The 24,119-nt window shown below is 37.5% G+C and overlaps 1 protein-coding gene across 1 annotated transcript in view; it reads right to left on the bottom strand.

The window, feature by feature from the left end:
- Nucleotides 1-24,119, bottom strand: part of Dcc (DCC netrin 1 receptor) — a 1,110,494-nt gene that overhangs the window by 335,088 nt on the left and 751,287 nt on the right. Inside the window, exons 8-9 of the mRNA XM_047526548.1 lie at nucleotides 22,402-22,558; nucleotides 3,803-3,957 (exon numbers count right to left, since the gene is read on the bottom strand). Of these exons, the coding sequence (XP_047382504.1) occupies nucleotides 3,803-3,957; nucleotides 22,402-22,558 (312 nt within the window). The remainder of the gene's footprint in view (nucleotides 1-3,802; nucleotides 3,958-22,401; nucleotides 22,559-24,119) is intronic.

The raw sequence follows: 24,119 nt of genomic DNA, 5'->3' as shown, positions 1-24,119 counted from the left end.
TCAATTTGTATAAAAGCTATGTAATTTTATTGTACAATTACTACATCACATTTGGAGAAACAGTGATAAAAGAAGCAACCAAATGCACACTCAGACAAGACCTATTTTTAAAAGATAAGATCATCTGTCAGAGAGGGAAATATTGACTTTCCTCCCCTCTTGCCTCTAAATTCTTATAGTCCAAATAATGAAATCAACCTTGGTACTTCCTCTAAAAAGACAGAAAGATGGGTTTATAAGAAGGGGAAAGAAAAAGAAGGGGAGAGAAAAGAAGGAAGCACAGGATCGCTGGGATGTTCCATTTTCATTGCTAGTTGGCGTATCATTGAGCATGCTTAGGGAAGATGAAGTGTTTCTTTCACTAGTAATATTTTTAAATTGCCAAATGGTATTTGGTGTTAACAACAGAAGATAAAATACATATGCAACACCTATTAGTCATGATAATATAATTTATTTATCCTAATGTCTGTAATAAACACAGCAAGTGAGCTACAGCATGCTCTTAATATAAATGGATTGAAGGAGGCAGCTGTTTCACACACATGAAGGGTGCTGTGCAGGGCCATTTTCTGTAGACTGGTCTACCTACCTGCTCAACAAGATGAGTTAGCAATGACAAGGCTCATGAAGTACAGCCAAGTCAAAGACTCCCTGAGACGCAACCCCGACTCTGTATGGTGGGGTAAAAACAGGTAATTAAAGAAGAGAAAGCTGTTAATAAAGCCTACCACATGAAGAGCATTCTAAGGTCATTATCGCTGCCCTTAATGAAACGTCAAGGCAACGTCATGTATCTAAAGCACATAGGTTCTCCATTTTCATTTTCTGGCAAAATGATTATTTATATACTGTAACAATATCAAAAAGCAACATGTTTTATTCAATGAGGCTTATAGTGGCTCCTATTTAGTGGTCTTATCATCCTTTATATTAATTGTTAAGCAAAGTAAAGGCACACAGAGGCCAGCCAGTGTCTAGACAGGTCCTCTGCACACATTTCTCACTCCGCTTTCTGTATAGGGAGGAAAACACGTCATGCAAAGCCTGCTGTGGCTCTCTTGTCACACAAGGCTGACTTGAGGAAGTAAGTTCAGTATGGTTTAGACATAAAAAATAGCTATGTAATAAGCTGTGACCATCAGATAAGGGGACCAGAAGCAAGTCCATGACTTGGATTGGCTTATATTCCATATAACAATTTCCTATAAGTCCCCTTATCTGAGCAGATTTCTTATTGTCACATACTTAGAATTTTCACTTCCTCAAGAAATTTCTGAGATCCCTAACTTCATTACTTTTTTACAAGTATGTGCCTTTTCTTATGTACATTAAGTGACTCAAAAGGGTATTAAGAGCTTACTAGTTATTCATGAAATAGACCTATAAATTGAGGTATGCCATTGATTGTCTCACACACTTAAGGTTCTGTGTGCAATACAAGTAATGATGCTTTTTTAAAAATTCTTACATTAAAAATGGCAGAACATGCTGAATGGTGTGTACATGTTTTACATATTGAGATATTGATACTTAGTAGTCAGTATCAAAAAGGAAAATGTTTTGTCACTTGATTTGAAAATGTTGTCACTAAAAAAAGGTAAAAAAAAAAGAGAAAAATGTTGAAAATATTTTTAAGTTGGATGTTGAAAAACAATGATACTGACAGAAGAAAAAAGTTAGTTTTTTTTTTTTTTTTTTTTTTTTTGTGGTGCTGGGGATTGAACCCAGGGCCTTATGCTTATGAGGCAAGCACTCTACCAGCTGAGCTATATCCCCAGCCCCAGAAAAAAGTTAGTTTGAGAAAGCAAGATTGACTACTTATGATTTTTATCAGAAATACAATGTAATCATGGCTAGTCAGCCATGAAAAGTACAATAAAATAATTCTAAGATAACATTAGGTTTAGAAGTAAAGAATTCAGATAACTGTACATATTGGATCTTTAAGAAATAAACATGCTTAAATTTAAAGTTTCAATATGAGAAAACTGAACAAATTTCTTTATAGAATGTTCAGGGTATTTTAAAGTCAATCTATGCACAGTGTGGTATATGCCATATATGTGTGTATGTATACATACATATATACATATATACACACACACACACACCTATACATATATACATACATATACATACGTACACATACATATACATATGTATATGCCTAATTTGACTTTTAATAAACTTTATTGATCAAAAAAGCCAAATATTCAAAAAAATAATTTATTTTATATGTATGAACTATAAACATTAAATCAACAAAGAGACTGAAGTCTCAAATGCTAAGTTAAAATAGACATTTTGAAGTGGAAACTGGCATTATCTGTGATTTAAACCCAGACAACAATATCACATTCTAATAAGCAGAAACTTGAGCAGGGCCAGCTTCATGTGCCACCAGCAAAGCTGGGCAAGGCCTTACACTCAGAAGGATGAAGACTGACTTCATCTCCTGCTGTGACTATAGTTGTTAACATTCGTTAATTTTCAGAAAAGTGCCCCTACGTTTTCAGTTTTCATTGAGTCCTGCAAATGATTTAATCAGTACTCCCCAGGAGCCTGCATTTTCTAATAATTGCTTGAAACCTGTATACATTACTGTGTTTTTGAAGTTACTGTCTGAGATTTTATTTCTGTGAGGCAAATATTTATATGACTTGGAAAGCTTAACCCTTGCCTGGATGCATATTTCAACCTTGTCAGTGTAACCTTGGCTAAGACGAAGAAAGGATGAAGATTTTGCCAAGAGTAGATCATCAACCAGCACTCAGATGGCATATCTTGCTTTCTTCTTTGACATGCTGATATAAATCACCCAAGAAGTGAACCCAGTACAAAGATTATTTTCTCATATTTACCAAATGGAATATTTCTAACTCGTATTTTATCTTCTTCCTAAAGCATGTGAAGTCATTTTCAAGTTCAACATAGTTTAACATAAAACAAGTAGGAATACAAATAAAGTAGCATTATTAATTGAAAAGAAAAGGAGCAGATGAAATTGTGTCTAAAATAAGGCTGTGTGTTACAAATACTGATTCATTATATTTAACTTTTAGATTAGAATTTTTAATTAAAAATATAAAGCTGGAAAACTTATTAGTAAGTCTTCATTTGAAATAATATTAGAGATCTGTAAGAAAATCTAAAATTGTTTAAGGTACAGAAATATTTCTTAAATGAACAATTTGGTGCTCTTCCCTTATAAAAGTTGGTAATATTGAATTGTAACTGATTTTACAGCTTTACTTTGGGATGAATGAGGTTAACCCAGTGATTCAAGTTAGAAGTCAAGGACAGTCCAGTGGAGGCTGTCTCCCACATTCCTGGAGCCTCAGTTGACCTTTAGTAACTTCTTGAGTGTAGCAGTACATGCTTAAGTTCTTGAAAAAGCCCCTGTATTTAGAAATTCTATGCCATATTTCTTTTATATCTGATGCTGTAACCTGCCCAGACTAACTCAAGAAATCATGAGAAATCAATGGAGGAGGCTGAAATTCAATGGTAATGATGATACAATACTATCAGGCATGGAGTCATGCTCTTAAGAAGTGAGTACTTGAGCTCTACAGAGGAATCAGGCCATGGGATCTGCTAATCTGCCATTGTGGAGACACGGCCTAAGTGAGGAGGCCATCTGTCAAAAGGTTATCTTTCCTTTGAAAGCCTTCAAGTTCAATATGTGGGTTAAAAATTCTTCCTTCCATTCTGTCACCTCAAAGAAGTTCTACGAGAGGACTCGAGGACACTGCAGATGAATACTTTCTAAATAGGGCCCTTCCCTTTGCATACTCACACTCAGGCTGAGTGGCCACCTTGATGGGTTGAGAACTCTCCCCTGGCCCCCACTCATTGTAGGCAACAACTCGGAAGGTGTACATGGCTTCTGGCTTCAGGTTTCCCACGGTAAGCTGAAGGGACCCGGGCTGAGTTGTATTCAATGCTCGTTCCCTAGGAAATCAAGGTTGAACAGAGAGATTATTCCAAAATGAATACTTTGGGCCCAGATCTTTAATTGGTATACTCATTATTGATGAATGTGGGACAGAATCAAGAAGTCTGAGGATTTACTATGGAAAATAAACTACTTGGAAGGAACTATAAATATGTATTGCAAGGTTTTGGGGGAGTTCAAGTTCATGTTGTTCTCCATGAAACATGCAAACTAAAATCTTTTCCCTTGACACTTTACAATTAAGCATTCAAAACTCCTGAGAAACAGAGAGCTATTAAAATGAGAAGCAGCATCTGGAATGCAGACAGGAAGATGCATTTTGTAAACATCCGGCTAATGACAGAAATCAAGGTTTCAATTATTCCACAAATTGGTCTTTGTCAGTATTGCCAGCAAATTCTCTTATGCCTTTTCTTTCATTGTAGGAAAGGAAAATGCAGATGCTAAGTGTTCCTATGTACGTATGGAGCCTGGGCTCCTGTGGATACTTTAAGTGCACTTATTGAAAGGAAGTAAATTATTTTCTGTGTGAAGAGAAATAGTCAAAAACGTCTGCTTTCCTTGTTCTTCAAGTCACTTCTACACATGTTTGATGCATTTTACCAATTAAATGAGTCTTCCATGTTGTAAACAAATGGGTTTGCTGATCCTGGGTGGGATTTAGATACACTTTAAGAGAAGACAGACTATGAATAGGGATGCTGACAGTAAACATGAGAACAAATGAAGTATTTTTTAAGGATGCAAAAGATTCTAGACCTTACAGATATCTTCATTGACCTTTAGCATATAATTGTGAACTGAGTAAAGTAGAAACTCTCAACTATTCACTGTTGTAAGGTTTCTATCCCTACATAATATCTATTTGCTTTCAGTGGAATTATGTGTTCATTTTAATTGTGTCATAGAGTTTTGTTTTGTTTTGGGAGATATTTAGTGTGAAACCTATTTTTCTCTCTGGGAAAATTAGTTTTTCAAATAGGAAAATCAAAACAAAAAGTTCCTTTGGGTATAAACCAAGGAATGGGATAACTGGGTCAAAAGGTGGGTCCATTCCAAGTTTTCTTAGGATTCTCCATACTGCTTTCCTACTATTCAGTCATAAAGAAGAATAATATTATGGCATTTGCAAATAAATGGATGGAATTGGAGAATATCATGCTAAGTGAAATAAGCCAAGCCCAAAAAACCAAAGGCCAAATATTTTCACTGATAAGTGGAGAATGATACATAATGGGGGTGGAAGGGTGGGGAGTGAGAGAAGAATGGGGGAACTTTAGATTATGTAGAAGGAAATGAGAGGGAGGGGGAGTATAAAAAATGGTAAAATGAGACAGACATCATTACCCAATGTACATGTATGATTACATGAATGGTATGAATCTATATTGTGTACAACTACAGAAATGAAATGATGTACCCCATTTGTGTACAATGAATCAAAATGCAGTCTGCAAAAAATTAAAAGTTAAATAAAAAAATAATTCCTTATGGGCATAAGTGGTGATTCCTGAGCCTATGTACACTCCTAATATGATGCAGTAGAACCTGGATAGCTCATCCTCAAATCCAAATTTTCTTCTTCATATGCTAGATTAGGTTTCCCAGCCTACTAAACACCAGATGAAGACATGTGACTGAGTATGTGATGTGTGCTGATTCACACTGGGTCTAGAAACACTGCACATAGCTAATCCTCCAGATTCTCTTCCTTTACTGGGGGTTTGAGGTAGGCAAGCATGATAAGCTTAGATGTTATATATTGACTATGGATGGGGCTCAAAGTTCACAAGAATTTTGGAACAGAGCTTGGGTAGAAAAACTGTCAATTGGTGGCATCTTTTTATTTCTTATAGAATCAGATCTAGTAATTTGAGAGACTGTACATTTTAGAGCTTGTTATAGCAATTGGCATAATTTTATCTGGTAGAGTTAAATAATTAAAATATGCACCTGGGCGGTTTCGATAGGTGGGAACCCAGGTTTCTGTTTACAGGGTATGAAGCTTTAATTAGAGAAAATGGAAAGTCCTCCGAACAGATGGCAGTGATGGTGGTACAGCAAGGTGAACACAGTTAATGCCATGGAAATTGTGCGTTTAAAAATGGTTAAAACTGCAAATATTATGTTATAGACATGTAAGAACTACAAAAAAAAAGAAAGCATATTGTAGGAATCTAAACGTAGCCTGAGGCTAGAAAATTCTCTAGAAATACAGTGTTATGGTGGTATAAAGCTGCATTATGATTTCTACCTGGAGAGGTCTGGATGGGATTCAATATAACTCAGGTACATATGAGAACACTGTGTGATGCTTCAATACACCAGGTATTGCACTGGCATACTCTACCAAACTGAAAACTCACTCAAGCCACCAAGTTGCATTTTAAAAGAAAACCTTATCATCTAAGGATCAAAGACCTCAATGTGAGCACTTGACACCATGATACCTACTACGAAGAAACACAGGAGAAACACTTCAAGATATACCACAGGTGATGGTTTTTTAAATAAGAACCCCAAAGGACAGGTCACAGAGACAATAACAGAGAGGAAGAATGAGATCAAGCTATGATGCCTCTGCACAGTGAAGGAAGCCACCAAAAGGGTAAAGGGACGACTTGCAAAAAGGGAAAAGGTGTGCAGGCTACTTATTTGACCAAGGATTATATTCACAATATATTAGGAACACAAAAGCCTCAATATCAAAAATTAATCCAGTTGCAAAATAGGCAAATGACATCAGTAGACATTTCTTAAAAGAATAAATTCAATTTTCTGCAAATTGATGAAAAAAATTACTCAATTTCGTAAAGGAAATACTATCAAAACCACAATGAGATGTGGTTTTGATCCCAGTCAGAATGGCTATTACTAAAGAAATAAGAAAAAAAAAAAGAATGATGATGGTAATGTAGAAAAAGGGAACTCAGACATTCTACAAAGGGAGAAAAGGAAATTAGTATGGCTGTTAGAATGCTTCTTCAAAAAACTAAGAGCAAATAGGTGATGAATCCACTGAAAGATAAATTAGGAAAACTACTCCATTCACAATGGCCTCAAAAAAAAATTAAAACACTTGGGAATCAATCCAACAAAAGAGCTGAAAGACCTCTACAATGAAAACTACAGAATACTAAAGAAAGAAATTAAAGAAGACCTTAGAAGATGGAAAGACCTCTCATACTCTTGGATAGGCAGAATTAATATTGTCAAAATGGTCATACTACCAAAAGCATTACACAGATTTAATGCAATTCCCTCTAAAATCTCAATGATATTCTTCATAGAACTGGAAAAAGCAATCATGAAATTAATTTGGAACAATAGGAGACCTAGAATATAGCTAAAATAATCCTTAGCAAGAAAAGTGAAGCAGCAGGCATCACAATACCAGACTTTAAACTATACTACAGAGCTATAGTAACAAAAATGGCATAGTATTGGCACCAAAATAGACAGGCAGAATAATGACACAGAATAGAAGACACAGAGACAAACCCATATAAATGTGGTTTTCTCATACTAGACAAAGGTGCCAAAAACATACATTGGAGAAAAGATAGTGTATTCAACAAATGGTGTTGGGAAAACTGGAAATTCATATGTACCAAGATGAAATTAAACCTCTATCTCTCACCCTGCACAAAACTTAACTCAAGGTGGATCAAAGAATTAGGCTCTAGAAAGAGACCCTGAACCTAATAGAAGAAAAAGAGGCCCAAATCTTCAACATGTCAGCTTAGTCTTGACTTCCTTAACAAGACTCCTAAAGTGCAAGAAGTAAAATTAAGCATCAATAAATGGGACAAACTCAAACTTAAAAGCTTCTTCTCAGCAAAGGGAACAATCAATGATATGAAGAAAGAGACTACAGAATGGGAGAAAATCTTTACCACATGCATACACTAATCTCCAGGGTATATAAAGACTCAAAAAAAACTTGACACCAAAAAATCCAAATAACCCAATCAATACATGAGCTAAGGAACTAAACAGACGCTTCACAGAAGAACAAATACAATTGATCAACAAATATATGAAAAAAACATTCATTATTTCTAGCAATTAGAGAAATGCAAATCAAACCTACTCTAAGATTTCATCTCACTCCAGTTAGAATGACAATTATCAAGAATACAAGCAATAGTAAGTATTGGCGAGGATGTGGGGAAAAAGGTACCCTCATACATTGCTGGTGAGACTGCAAAGTGGTGCAACCAGTCTGGAAAGCAGTGTGGAGATTCCTTAGAAAACTTGGAATGGAACCATCATATGATTCAGTTATCCCACTCCTCAGTTTATACCCAAAGGACTTAAAATCAGCATACTACAGTGATGCAGCCACATCAGTTTTTATAGCAGCTCAATTCACAATAGCTAAATAATGAAACCAACCTAGAAGCCCTTCGACAGAAAAATGGATAAAGAAAATGTGGTATATAGACACAATGGAATATTACTCAGTCTTAAAGAAGAACAAAATTATGGCATTTTTAGGTAAATGTATGGAGCTGGAGAATATGCAATGAGAAGTAAGCCAAACCCAAAAAACCAAAGGCCGAATGTTTTCTCTGATAAGCAGGTGTTTATCCATAATGGGAGGGTTAGGGAAGAATGACGGAACTTTGGAATGTGCAGAGGGAAGGAGGGAAGGGGGCAGATAGGGATGGGAAGGATGGTGAAATGAGATAGACATTATGGTTACTCTACTGGTGTGTCTGCACCATGCACAGCCAGAGGAAGGAGAAGTTGTGCTCCACTTAAGTATAATGTGTCAAAATGCATTCTGCTGTCATGTATAATTAGAACAAATTAAACAAACCTATAATATAATCTAACTATTCTATTTCTAGGTATGTATCCAAAGGAAATAATAACAGCATATCAAAAACATACCTGCACGCCCATGTTTAGTGTGATACTATTCACAATAGCTAGTATATGGAAGCAACCCAGATGACCATCAATAGATGAATGGATAAAGAAAATATGTCATATATACACAATGGAATATCATTTAGTCATAAAAAAAGAATGTATAATCTGCAGCATAATGAATGGAACTGGAGGAGAATATGTTAAGTGAAATAAGTCAGACACAGAAAAACAAACACCATAGATGGATCCTAAAAAAATAAGCTGATCTTAATGTAGAATTGTGATTAGTAGAATCCTGAAAGGATGGGTGGAAGGGGAAAAAGAGAGGTTGGATAAAGGGAGCCAAAACATAGATAGGAAGAATAAGTTCTAGTGTTCTAGAACTCAGCGGGTAACTGCAGGTCACAATAAAGTATTATGTATATTATGCAGTTATCTACCAGTTATGGTAGAAGTTCAAGGACTCTGAACACAAATAACGAGAAAGAAAAGAAAATGCTAATTACCCTGATATGATCATTACACACTACACACATGTATTGAAATATCACACTATCACTCATAAATATGTACACTTCTTATGCGTTAATCAAAATTTTTTTAAATGTTGAAGTAGATGGAAATACTAATTATCCTGATTTGATCATTACACATATATAAAATTATCACACTGCATTCCATTAATTTGTACAATTGCAATAATTAATTTTAAAAAGGAAATCTTCATAATTAGATTCTATGCCTTGTATATAGCTTCTCAAGATTATGTACAAGGATGTGTAGATTTTGCATCTTATCGAGTTACTTTCTTTTAGCAGAAATTTTATATACTGTGCTTCATGAGTTCTTTGATACAGATAGAATAGTTTATCATTATTTTATAGATACAAATGTGAGTTTAATATAAATTACATGATTCTTTTCCACAGGACTCACAGTTGTGGGTATCACAGTTACTAATGATATCAAAAGTTTTATCCTCTAAATCCAGTATTGATATCACTCAATAACAATGGGGAAACAAAGAACGTATTTGAATCACAGGTACTTTGGGCAGAAGACATGATGTCCTCAAAGGGTTGAAGGGACAATGTGCATTGGAATACCACTGTGAGGAGGAGTTGTCTCTTCTCTGCTTTGAATTCATTTGGTGATATCTTTTCTGGACTTTGAACAATGTAGTTGTCATCAAAGAGCAGATATGCATACTAAACTTCTTGGGCACATGTAAGGAAAGACATATTTGGCTTTATTTTTAGAACTACTCACTAATTTTGATAAAACAACTATGTTCCCAATCATGCTGGTATAATGCTTGACTAGGGCTTCCTCAAATAATTAAGAAGGTGAGATCATTTGGACATGCTCGTAAGAATGTCGAAGATCACATAATGAAAATATCACTTACATACACAAAAAAATTCTGAATTGTATAAGAGAAGACAGTTTCAGGTTTCCATAATATCCATCAATCTCTGAATAATAGCCCAAATTACAAACATTCGCATATACAAATTATTTTCATTGATATGGACAACTGGTATTTCCTCAGTCTTATATAAACTGTGGCAAAGCATCTTTAGAAAACGCTTCTATGGCATTTCTCCATGAAATACAATCTAAGCATATTCACTGTGCTTGCTCAGCAAACCTAGTTTCAGGACATCTCCACGCCCTTCCGCTAATAAAATGCTCTGGCTACTCTGGCTTAAGCACTAGACTCTTCAACATTGGCTCTCAGTAGTCTTAAACAATGATATAATTAAAATATTTCAATGTTACGTGCTTGTTCTGAAATCTGATCATCATACTGAAGTGAGGTCACAGTAAAACACTACATAGATGGTGGGGTGGATTGAGGACTGTGGTCAGTCTGAGCTGGCTGTTTTTGGTTTTCTCATTACTTAGGGGAGCCCCAGATTTCACAAATGTAAAAGTTGATAGGAAAGTGTTCACTTCACGCAGTTTGAAAGAATTCGAAGATGCTGCATGTAAACCATCTTAAGGAGGCACAGTGGCCAGTTGGGTAATACAGAGTCTTTCATAAATGGCAGTGGCTGCTGTTATTTTATCATTAGAACAAAATACCACAGAACTTCAAAAGGAAGAAAGACGTTTGAGTCCAAGAAAGGGACTTGTCTACAAAGTATTGTGAGGAGAGGAAAAGTGTATAAAAAGGTTTCACTAACATTTAGGCCTGCCCCCCCAAAACAGTAACAAAATCTTCATTAATATTTTCTATCAGATTAATTTTGTTTGGAAAGATAAGTTAAAACAAAAAGAGTAATCAAAAATAGAACTAGTGAGCAAGTTCCACAAGTGAAAACTAATGTTTTTGGCTTGGAGACTTTGCTGAGAGGCACTGAGAAGAAGAGAAGCTTCCTGAGATGCTCAGCACAGCTCCAAAACTCCACAGTGATCTCTGAGGTCCTGACTGGGGTCTGGGCTTCTGCTGCCAAGCTTCTGTTCCTTTGCTTCCTTGGGGGTGACATCAAATTGCTAAAGTGATACAAATGCACTGTGGGAAAAACACTTCTTACCATGTTATCCTGCACAGTTTGTTGAGTTACAAAGTCCCAAAGGTTGGCAGGAGAGCTTTGATCTTGTTTTTCAGGCTTTAGTAGCTATAAAAAAAAGTCTGACACATCATTTCCCAACAGGTAAGTAAGGTCTGAGTTTGGAAGGGCAGCTGATTCTACTGGGTTTCTCTGGCCCCATAACTGGCTGACACCAGCCCACCTTCAGTAGTTAGATCCCATCATCTCTACACTGAAGCGCTTAGTAATTAAGGGTTTCTTTCTGCTTGCTCTACTCCACTCTCCTGTGTAAAAGGGCAGATAAACAAAGTTCTGAAGAAAGGCAAATCCTGGATGTGAGAAATTCAATTCCCATGTGGGAATATTCCACCTCTCTCTGGGCCCACCTCCCTTGAGAAAGCAGTAGGGACCCACACTTCCTGCCTCTCCTGGAAATCCACTGAGTTGAAGGCATAATTACCCTTCAAGTCCGCACAGCTCAGTCCTGGTCTGCAGCATCAGCTACACTGTCAGATGAAGTTTCATCTCTTCACTTTGCCCCTGACTCTCACTTGATGGTGTTGGATTCAGTTTGGTGAAGGAAAGGGAGTGAGTCACTAGTGTCTTCTAGAATTCATTTCCTGTAAATTTATTTATTTATTTATTGAAGTCTGACTCCTTCAGCGGACTGAGAAATAACCACAGGCAACTTATCTTTTTGACCATTTCAAGAAGATCACAAGAAGTAAGTTAAAAACAAATATTTACTTCTTACAAATTTTAGTGTTAGGTATTGACGTTTCTGGGAAATTATCTGCTTATAGTCTAGAAGCACACACTTTGACCCAGTAACAATGGTGCTGCTATTTTGCTTAGTCAGTGTAACTCTTAAGTACTGAAGCCGATTCTGGTGTTATGGAATGCACCCTTGTGTAAGTTGCACTGAGACCTCACCCTGCTTAGGTTATGCCCTCCCTGTGCCTAAAACCTGTCCCTGCTCCAGTTCATACTTACAAAGCACTGGATTATAATAATAGCTTTTCCCAGTTCTTTGTCATCAGTCCTCCTACTTCTTTCTACCTTTTATTGACAGACATCCTTTTTATATGCATGCTCTGTCATTTTTGTGTACACAGCCTTAAGCTGGCTGCCACTCTATGGCTAATACAGTCTCACCTCCTTGGCAGAGTCCAGACACCTTCACAGTGTGGCCCAAACCTTTTCACACTTCTCTGCAATGACCCACCTGCCTCATCCATGCCCCTGTCTATCTCTGCCGTTTCTCCTCCTGCCTTTGTTTGGTTTGCTTTGGTTTCATTTCAGTTGGTGTGAAATTACCATCTTTGGATTCAGACTTCCTTCTTGATTTGGCAAGAACTTGTTTCAAATGAAACCCAATTTGAATTCAAATTCAAATGAAATCTTCTATTTTCTACTATCATTTTGTCTAATTCCAAGCAGTGTTAAATGTCCTTAGTATTTTTGTTGCTCTTGGTTTATGCACTTAGTATAGACCCCAGGACATTGTATTAATGTACATGTCTGTCTCTTTGACTCGAATGTGAATTAATTTAGGAGAAGCCATATTCCACACATATTTTATTCATATTCAGCATTTATATAGACCGAGTATAAAGAATAGCTGTGCTGCTGTTGTTTATAAATTTTGAATGATTTTATGACTAAATGTAAAAATTTTAGGATACTAATTGCATAAAGAAATGACTGAAAAACTAGATTTTGATTTCATATTCCATTCCAATTTATTCGGGTCTTCTTCAGCATGCTCCTTCACTTTCCTGAGTCTTGATTTCATACCTGGAAACAAGAGTATAGGGTCTACTCAAAGATTTTCTATGTTAATGCTCTTTATTGAGAATAGAAAATCACCTAACTCTGGATTTTTGTTTTGTTTTATTTAGCCGAGTTCAGAACTTATATTTTTATATTTTATAAGCAAATCGAGTTTACAGATTAAAAGTGATCCTGCTTCTTTGTGGATTATTTGTAACCAGTCTCTAGTACACATGTAACTATATACTGTTTTACCCAAGTGCGCCAGGGTATCAACACTTACTTAAGATGGTGAGTTGAGCAATAAATGCTATATTGAGGTGGTCAATACCTAACTAGTTGCTTCTAAAAGGGACAATTGCATTAATATTCATTGGTAGGGAACAAATTATGTTATTTTTGATGACAAAATTTTTAGCCTCTCCTTTTTACCTACTTCACTTTTATTTTTATTCTTTAAGGAGTGTAAGGATGATTTAACAATGAAAAGATTTCAAAACTGAAATATGGTGTTTACTGGATCAGATCTCATGGTGATAGCAGCAATAACCCCTACCCCAAATACTCTTTCCCTGATTGTTCTAGAACCATAGATTTTGAAATCATTACCATTTAAGAGGAAAGGAGATTCTGAGAAGACTCACTGCCATATATAGCCTAAGGAGAAACAGAGTTTGTCTTGTCATTGGCACTTCTAGTATTTCTAACAAATTTTGGTTAACAATTCTTCTTGTTTTCCTCAAATTGCAAAAGACATAGACCAAGGAACAGGTTTTTCAAAAATTTGTTTAGTATAATTTCTGCTTCAACACTAGTACATATCCAAGAGACCAGTTATAGAACACATAGTTACTACAACAACAAATTTAAAGCTCTCTCTCTGTATATATTTTTGTGGGTGTGTGAGAGATAGGGGATGGTCTTGGCTTCAAATTATTTATTTTGCACAATTTCAGCCTCTGTTCTCCTTAAAAACATGACTCAGTTTTGGGTCCTCTCTTCTCATTCCTTGGGAGGGACCATCTTTTCCTTCTCTAGTTGCAGTGCTTCTCTGCATCTGCCAGATTCCTGACCCACACCTCAGATCCAGGCCTTTCTGAGCTCCATACTCCTACTTTTGAGGCTCCTCTTAGTCTCCCCACTGCAATGCTGTAAAGGTATGGCAAATGGGACATGCCTGAAACTGAACCTGTGGTCTTTATTCTCAAGCCCGGACCCTTTCCAGCATCCCAACCTCAGAGAATGGCACCCTTCTCCACAGTAACACAGCAGACACCTAGCAACTGTCCTTGGCATCTCCTTCCCTCACCAATCACAAGCAATTCATTGCCTGGACCTATCAGCCTTGTTTCCTTAATACAAATCTCTCAAATTTTGTTTCCCCTGCTCCATCTGTACCAGTCATCTGACCTGAGGCTATCTCCTGCCTGAACTTCTGTGGCAGCCTGTGACATGGCTTCTGGCCTCTACCTGGCTAACCTCTGATCTAAGCCCCACTCTGTCTCTTAAGAATCCTGACTCTGGTAGAGCCATGTGAACACACTTCATATTTGCTCATACAAACATGTTCCTCTCCACCTGGGTCCTAACTCAGTGTATATGGATATATCTACCAGTAGGATGATCCTCCCAAGATTTCCAAATGGTTTTCAGAGAAATATTTGGGTTTTCTACTATTTCCACTACAGTGCTTGACACCCATTATTTAAAAACTCACATTTATTATTCAAGTGAATAATGGCTTATCCAACATTTATTGTTTTATTGAATAATGGCTTACACATTTACATATATTATTTAAAAATTGAAATTTTTTTTCAATATACCAAAAGTCTATTGGAAGAAAAAAATATCACTATTCTTTCACTTGATCATCTAAGGATATTGTGAGGTAGAAAGGCCCGGCTTTCACATTGTACAGAGAAGCAGAGACCCTGAAATGATGACTAACTTTGCCAAGGGTTTAACTGCCAGGACCAGTGTGTTGCTTTGGATTCTGAGTCTTGTCCTCTGTCCATCACAATACACTCCCTTCATGGATAATAAGCTGCATCAGCTGCAGAGTCCTCAACTCTGAAGAGCTGGGAAAGAATATGTAAACACCATGTTGAAAGTGTAATGCACAGTGAATTGTAAAATGAATACTCCATGTCAATCATCTAAAGCTGGTCTCTAATCCTGAGCAGTGAGCACAGGTTTTCTGAGGCAGCATAAAGCAATGGAAAGCATCAGCGCTGCAAGCTGGAAGACCTGGTTCCAGTCTTTGTTCTGTAGCAAAATAGTGCGTGACCTTGAACACATCAGGGGCAATCTTGGAGTCTTCCATGCTTCCTTTGCAAAATGAAGATACCAGTCCCTTATCAACCTACCTCAGTGTTACTGTGAGGATTAAAATGAATGATGCTTATAAATGTGCTTTAATTCTCTCATCTGAACTCCCACTGTACTTTATACTCTTTTTGGGAAGTATCTTTTGCTTTATGTGTACAGTGTGAGGAGATCACTGAGGAGATCACTGGACTAGGAACTTTGCATTTAAATCCTGATTCTAATATTTACTAGTTGTGTAATCCTTAGGCCCTATTTTTCAGTTTCTCTGAACAGATTCATCTCTAAAATGGTGATTATCATAACTGTAATTTCTGAGGATCAAATAATGGACTAATGCCTATGAAAGCAATAAATTCCTTTCTAAATAAGAGTCAGGAAATGCCTCTGTATTTCATTCATTTAAATTTCCAACCCACACAATGATTTGCACGTGGGACTTGCCAACAAGAACTGAATGCTTTTGGTGCACCAGGCAAAGGATAAGTGTTTCAGGCACTTTCAAAAGCCTTCGTTTAACATATAGCTCAACATTACACATCATCTACTGTTGTTATCCCACAAGAGGAAACAAAGTCACCAAGAATTGGCCCAAAGTCAACCAGCTGATAAAATTCAGTCAGTATTCAAACAGATGTGGTTCAGTTCTGTAGCCACAGAGGCTTAACATAATGTGTCACATTCCACAGGTAATTTTTAGATTAATAAATGGAAGGCATAATGTTCTTTACATATATAAAAATATATTAAATCTCTGTGGGATTTAATAACAGTAAATAGATGATACAGATCACTTTGCCATTAAGTCAGAAAACTATTAGAAAGGAAAAGAAAATGTACAGAAGAAATACTTGCCATAATTCAATAAATATGGAGAAAGTTTAGTTCTGTTCTATGTTAGTCCACTAAAGAAAGGAGCAAGGGATTGAGAACACTGGATGTGAACTCAGGCTGGCATTAAAATCTGGTTCTACTCCTGCTTCAAGTCTCATCTGGATAATACTTTGTTGTGAGGATTACAAAAAGTAATTGGTATGAGATACTTAGGCTGACATCTGGTGCAGTAAGTGCTCAATAATTGCTTGCTATCATGGTTGATGCTAACTCTACAGCCTTGGGCATGCGACTTTTCCCTTCTCTGAGCTTCAGTCTCTGAATGTTTAAATGGCCCCAAGTTAGATTTTTGATCTCAAAGATCACTTTAGTTCTAATGATTTTTAGTTACTAGGGGATGTGTGAGAAGCAATTACTTCACCCAAAAATCCAGTTTTCAGGTTTTGGAATGTAAGTCGCTCTCTGACTTAGGAATTGAAAGCATCCCAAGGGGCTAGATAAAAACATGCTAAATAGCCCACTTGAATTATAGACATCATTAACCAGTCAGACAGATTAATGATAATCTGAGTGAGAGTAATTTGCCTGACAAAGTTAGTGCTAATCTGAGGAAAATGTTAAACCCACTACCTTTTAAAAAGCTATTGTGTTAAGGAGCTCAATAAATCCACAAGAGCAAACAAACATCACAACTAACCCTCAGAGACATAAGGCATATATTTACTCTAGTTGGGAGCCAGAAAATACAAAATGAATGGGGATATTGGAATCAAGTTTCAATATCGACTTTTATTTTCTCTCAATTTAAAAAGTTTTTACTGAACTACAGTGAGGTTTTTCAGACTTTCAGTAACACAATTTATTTTCACAATTTGTTTGTTAGGAAATTATCTATTAAGAATATCACATTCTGTCTCTCTTCAACCTTTATCCTATCAGTTCTGATCAGTAAATGTCTACATAGGGCATGGTGCCAGACACTTGGGCAGGGAATGGAATAAGCCCTAGTCTCAATCATTAAGGAGAGAAATATATACACATGTATTTGGCCAAACAAACTAGGATGGACAATATAAAATACCATAGTAGTAATGCAATGAAAATGAATGGGAAGGGATAAAAGAAAAACAATTAAGGAATTCTGACTTGGAGGACTGTGGAGACATTCACATAATGATTCACATTTCAGGGAGGGCTTCAATTCAACAAATATTTAGTGAGTGTCTACTAGGTGTCAGGCACTGCTCTTGGTGCTAAGAATAGCTCAGTGGATAAAAGAGATAAAAACAACCCTTTGCACATGAAGCTTATATTCTGGTGGGGAGAAAGGAGATTAAGGAAAAAGTTTGTAAATAGAAAGTAATAAACCTATGGTTTATAGAAAAAGAATGCGGGAAGTGTTAGGGGTAGGGAAAGAACAGCAAGAAAAGGTGACATTTCAGCCAAGATTCAGTGGAGATTAGGGAATGATGCACGTGTGTGTCTAAGGTCCAATGGACATGCTATGCACACTGAAACACAAATACAGATGAATGATGGGAAGCACCTCTTGATATAGAGAGCAAAGTGAAGGAAGCCAGTGAGCAGGAGAGGAGAGGGCAAAGAGGAGAACAGGCAGAGTAGCCTGTGCTGAGGGCAGAGCTTGGACGAGGCACCAGGAAGGAAGGTTTCTGTTAATTTTCTGAATGAGACAGGGAGTCATTCCAGGCCTCTGAATCAGAGAAATGACACTTGTGTTTTGAAAGGTCAACTCAACTCCTGTGGCAGGGCCAGACTTGGAAGGTTCCTGCAATATTTCTGATGAGATAGAGCTGTACCTTAAGGAGAAGGGGTAAGAAGTCATAGGACTCAGTGTATGTTTTATTTTCATGTTTTAGTTTCATGTTTTATTTTCATTTGCTTATCTGCCCTTAGTTTTTATCTGTTGTGCAAACTGAAGCAAGACCAAACTAAAATAACATGAAAAACCTTTATATGCCCATCACTCAGTTGGAAATGTGAAATCACAGTCATTTTTCTCTAGGTTTATTTATTTATTTTTGGTACTTGGGATTGAACCCTAGGGACTTAACCACTGAACCATATCCCCAGCCCTTTTCATATATGACTAAATACACACACACACACACACACACACACACACACACAAATCTATGTGACTACATATATATATATATATATTTGTTTGTTTGTTTGTTTGTGTTTTCATTTTTTTTTTAGAGACAGGGTCTCACTGAGGAGTTGTTAAGTGCCTTGCTAAATTGCTGAAGCTGGCTTTGGACTCATAATCCTCCTGCCTCAGCCTCCTGAGTTGCAGGATTTGGCGAGTGCACCACTATACCCATCTTCCATTTCTTTTTATAGAAAATACCATGTTTCAAGTTTTCATGGACTTTGGACATATTTTGATGGTACTCACAATACTTACTGATGGATTTGATATAGAGTGCACAAAAGAAAGAGAGAAGGTAAGAATTCGTCCAACAATTTTGGTTTGATTCATGATAATGGTGAAATCTCAAGCTGGATGAGAACTCTGGAATGGTATGTGTTTGTTGGGAAGAGGTTAGAACTGAAGGAAAACAGGTACTTGGTTTTGTTCATAAATTTCAGAGACCATGGGACATCTTGATACATCAAGGAAGAAATCAGATATATGATTTTGTATTGCAGGTAAAATGTTAGAACCAGAGATACAAATTTAGATTTGTATCAATGCATTGACAGAATATAAAGTCATGGATAGATTATGAAGTTATGAAGTGGATGAAAAGACATCCCTAAGGCCCAAGTCCTGAGGCGATTCAGTATTCACAGATCAAGGAAATTGGGAATTAAATGTAAGAGCCTGCAAATGAATGCCCAGAGGGGCTGGAGCAGCACCAGGAAAGGCTGTGTAATAGAAACGAGATGAAAAATGAACATTATGAAAAGGGATGTGATCAAGTGAGACAAAGCTTGCTGAGAGCCAAGTAATGTGAGAGGGCCAGGAACTAACTACTGGGCTTAGCAACATGGAGGGCACTGGTGAACCTGGATAAGAGAACACTTGCAAAGAAATACAAGGGGCAAACTCATGATTGGAATATGAGGGCCTGGAGTGGCTAGACAATTGGAGAAACACTGTTATTAAAGGAAGAAGTGAACAAAGTAGTAGAGGAAGGAGGAGCAGGAGGAAGGGAGAATGCGTAGCAATGGAAGACAACTGCATTCTTCTATGCTGATAGATCTTATCCCCAGAGTAGGGGAAATTGAGGTAGGAAGGAAAATGACTGAAGATGTGCTCATCTATGTTTCAAGGAAGGGTGAGTTCACAAAGCTTAGCCTTGGTGAAAAGCACGGGCAGTTCTTTTATAGAAACTTGAGGAAATACAGATTATATGCCTAAAAACACATCTGGGTAGAGAAGTCAGACATGGAAGCAGGCAGAACTTCTTTTCTGACTTTCCAGGAAATGAGAAGCAAGGTTGAACAAGAATGAAGGAAACAGAGAAAGTGTTAAATACTTGAGGAGAGAGGAAAAGGCATGAAATATCATTAGGAGGATGTGTGAGAGACAGGACTGCAGCCTCACTGTCACTAGTATCAAGAGGCAATGTGAAATCAGAAGCTAGGAACTTACAGGGAGATGAGTGGGCCCAGTGATAACGGTCCTCTAACTGGATTCACCCCAGGATAGGTGGGAAGTTACATTTTCTGTTAGATTTTGCTGCACTAGTAATATGAAATAAGAGAGTAGCAACCAAACCTTGGGTGTGTATCAGCCTGTGTTTACAGCGATTGCCCATGCAATTTTAACTGTTGAACAAGTGAAGTAAAACAGGAAGGATAAGGGACACGAAGACACCACAGGATCAATGAGTTACACAAGTCCCTGTGGAACCAAAGGTTTGCTGGGAGAAGGGACCCACGTAGAAGATGGAAGATGAGAGTCTGGAGTGTGAGTCCAGAGGACGTTGTTTGAAATGAGGATAATGCAGATGTTTTCACGAGTGCAGGTGAAGACTATGGTGTGACCTTGGAAGTGAGTGACCGCAGGGTATGGGGAATGGATGCTTGGGCTTGAAAGATAAGGAAGATTTTGACGAAGAGGAAAGAATAAAATTAAAAAGCAGGAAACTGATCAGTTACGAAAATAAGTGAGTCACACAAAAATATTCCTCCTCCTCCTCCTCCTGCCTCAGAGCCCTGTTCTCAGCCTCTTTATCAGTGTCTCAGTTCACACCATTCTCAACCCCTTGGCTCTACCTGTGGGTAGTGACCATCCTGGATGCCTTGCCTGAATTCCCTCCATTAGCTTCCCCGGCTATCCTGAGGGGTAGCATAAATGGTTTCATTCACTCTAAAGGAGAGGCATTATTCCTGTTTTATACATGAGTAATACACAGAAGTCAAACATTTGGTACGTGGTAGGAACACTTTTGAATCTAGCCACATGGACTTCAAGGGGATATTTTTAACGATTTTAGGTTACAGGAACCACACTCTACCTATGCATTGATTGGGACGAGACTCCCATTCAAAGAACTCTGGAAGTTTTTACATGCATGTGTTCACACAGAAACTTCATGATGTTTAAATGTAAGAATATTCACATTTTTCAGCAGCAGACGAATGATCCTAACTCTATTTACAAAAAGATAACTATCAACAGTAAGGAGGATAGAATGGAAGGCGAGAAGCTATTTCCAGAGACCAGGTAAGTGAAGAAGAAAGTGAGGAAAAAGGATGCACAGTGGACTGAGCCGAGAGAGACTTGACCAGCCTTGATGAGGAACGGCAGATGGGAGAGGCAGGATGGAGTAAAATATCAGCTAGGTTTATGGCTTGGTCAACAGGATGGAAGGTAGCAGCATAAACTAAGGGAAGAGTGGGAAAACATATTTACAGAGGAGACAGTGAGTGTGGTTTGGGGTATGTTGAATTTAAGGTGCTTCCAGGAAACCTGTGTGCATACATGGAAATGATTGGGACAGAACTATACCTCCAGCTTTCCCAACTGTACACATTAAGTTCCAAAATTCCCATGAGACATCATAATGTGAAGTTAGTTGCAGAAAGACAGCAAAACCAAATGACTGACTCGTGGTAATAATAAATGACCTTAGCATGAGTCTGCCTCCATTAGCTATGTTTATTTTTTCATTTTAAAGTCAGGTCAAACTGCAAATGAAAATAGAAACTCAAAAAGAATATACTTTAACTATTGCTATCAATTAGGAAGAAAATCAGTTGAGGCCCAGAGTGAGTGGAGCTGCTTTGCACCACCTGATCACACTGCATCTTGGACTCTCACGAGCCCACCGCATCCTCTACCCTCTCAGTCCTGAGGAATTCCTACAGAGAGCTGTGTGCTTAAAGCACTCACACACTCAGAGGCTAGAGGACAAGCGCAAGAATCTCTGTTCCTCCCCAGGTGAAACCTAGCCAACACCTAATATCTACCAGAGATTAAAAATCCAATTTCAAAATCTTAACATGGTCTTAATTAATCTTAAGGAGAAAATGTTAGGAAAAAACCCCAAACAAAAGATGGCAATCTTAAAAGCAGACCCATACAGTCACTGTTGCCTAGTCAATAATAATATTTACAACGATGACTCCTACCAAATACTAGGGACTTCTACTACAACCCATAAGGGTCATTCTTAATTTTATCCTAATAAAAATCTTGCAAGGCAAGGATAATTATTTTTTCCCTCATTAAAGAGTAAAATAAGACTGAGGGAGGTCATTGTTTCCTTGAGATCACAGGATATCAACAACAGAGTTGGGGTTAGAAACTAGCCACAGGGTTCTCCTTGTACTCTGTTCTGTGAATGCCTCACCTAGTTATCTTGTTTATCACTTTGAAACAAGGAAATAAAAACTTGATATCAGAAATCACATCCTTGTCTTTTTTCAAGGAAATTGTATGTAAATGATTTAATTTATTCTGTAAACAATCCTGCTTTTAGAAACCACACGTCTCCAGTTAGCATTTATGAAGGACAGAACAGAGAATTCACAGTCTCCAAAGTTCTTGCCCAAGACCTCCCACTGCCAATAACCAGGTGGATGAGGCTGAGATTTCTTGGTAGCACCTACCTGTTATCACCCTCTCTGGAGAAGAAGACCGTGAAAGTCTGAATGTTTCCTTTTGCTTCTGCAGGTGGACGCCAGCTGAGACGGACAAAGCGACTAGAGACCAAGACAGGAACCACGTCTCTGGGAGCGGATGGGAGGACACTGGAGCTTGGCATGGCTGTGGAGAAAGGAGGGGGCTGTCAGAGGTCTTGGTGCCACAAGTGGGAATCAGACAGATAGAGCTGACCTATAGACAAGTCCAGCCAAGTTGCCATCCCATGTCACACAGATCCCAAAGGAAGGCAGAGAAATGATGGAAAGAAGAAAAAATGGAATTAAGATACACTTGAATTCCTTGGTCTCAAATGGTAGCTAACTAATAGCATAAAGTGTTGCGTTGCATGGTGTATCTGTCCAGTTTTTATTACTTGTGGGATTCATGACAAAAGAGAAAAAAAGTCTAATTAGGCAAGAAATAGGCAGAGAAATTGTATTTTAACAAACACATGAGTTCCAGATAGACCTCACTTTAAACATGTGTGTATAATTCAAAAGTGTACAAGGATCAAGTTTCTCATGATGTCATAATAATTTCGATGATAAAATTATCTTGGATAAGAGGCACATTAGTGATGTCAAACTACAGCAAAATTATTTTAGGTAATTGATATGTTTCTCTGAGTCTTTATGGGAGGGAGGCAGAATAAATGAATGTCAGAACCAATACATAAATAAATGCACCTACCTATCTATCCACCCCCATATACATACGAGTGTATGTGTGTGCATGTGTGTGTGTGTGTGTGTGCATATATATTTTTTGTTTGTTTTTGTTTTTGTTTTTAATTATTGACATTGAACCCAGGAGTACTTTACCACCCCTCCCAGCCATTTCACTATATATATTTTTTTCAGATAAGGTTTCACTAACTGTCTGAGGGTACCACTAAACTGCTGATGCTGGCCTTGAACTTGCGATCCTCTTGTCTCAGACTACCAAGATTACATGTGTGCACCACTGTACCAGGTTCATGTATCCATATTTGAAGTAACAGCAAAGTTATTATAATTCAGACTATAAACTTAAGATGTTTTAAATATAAAATCAAATGTTCAGTGACCATTTTGTCAAAGTTAATCTAGGAGTTTTTTTGAAAGCAAAAGAAAAGGGCATAATCTCTCAGAGATTTACAAAGGTTTTTTGAATATCTTAGGAAAAAAAATGTGATTGAAGCATTTTAAGCAACAGTAAAGTCATCTGATTCCTGATAAACACTATAACCCCCTCTTCTTACACTTAAGGAGATTCTGTAACCAAGTTGATACTTTAAAATACTGTTTTCATTGTTCAAAGGTGTTTGACAGGGAAGACACAGAGCAAGTGGGTGTACATAAGCTGACTTGGAGTAACACTCTAACTGGGAGTTGATATCCAAGGGACACCAACCTTCCACCACACAGCCAAGTGCTTGCCTGTGTGAGTACCTGCCCCTGGTAGCCAGGTAGCTACATGAAAACTAAATCCATTCCGTGTTTTCTGTTCAGACTGATACAATTCCAAGTAGCCCAGAATTAAAAGCAGCAAATTAAAAGTTGAAGTCTATTAGCAACTTGTCTCCATGTGATCAACACCTTCCCATTCCCTCCCCGTTCCTGCCTGGTAACTCCTATTCTACTCTGTACTTCCAGGAGCTCAACTTTATTGGATTCCACATAGATGTGAGATCATACCATATTTG

The sequence above is a fragment of the Sciurus carolinensis genome, chromosome 15, assembly GCF_902686445.1.
Source record: "Sciurus carolinensis chromosome 15, mSciCar1.2, whole genome shotgun sequence".
Classification (NCBI taxonomy): Eukaryota; Metazoa; Chordata; class Mammalia; order Rodentia; family Sciuridae; genus Sciurus; species Sciurus carolinensis.
Note: the sequence above shows the minus strand (reverse complement) of the source record. Positions and strands in the feature narration are given on the sequence as shown.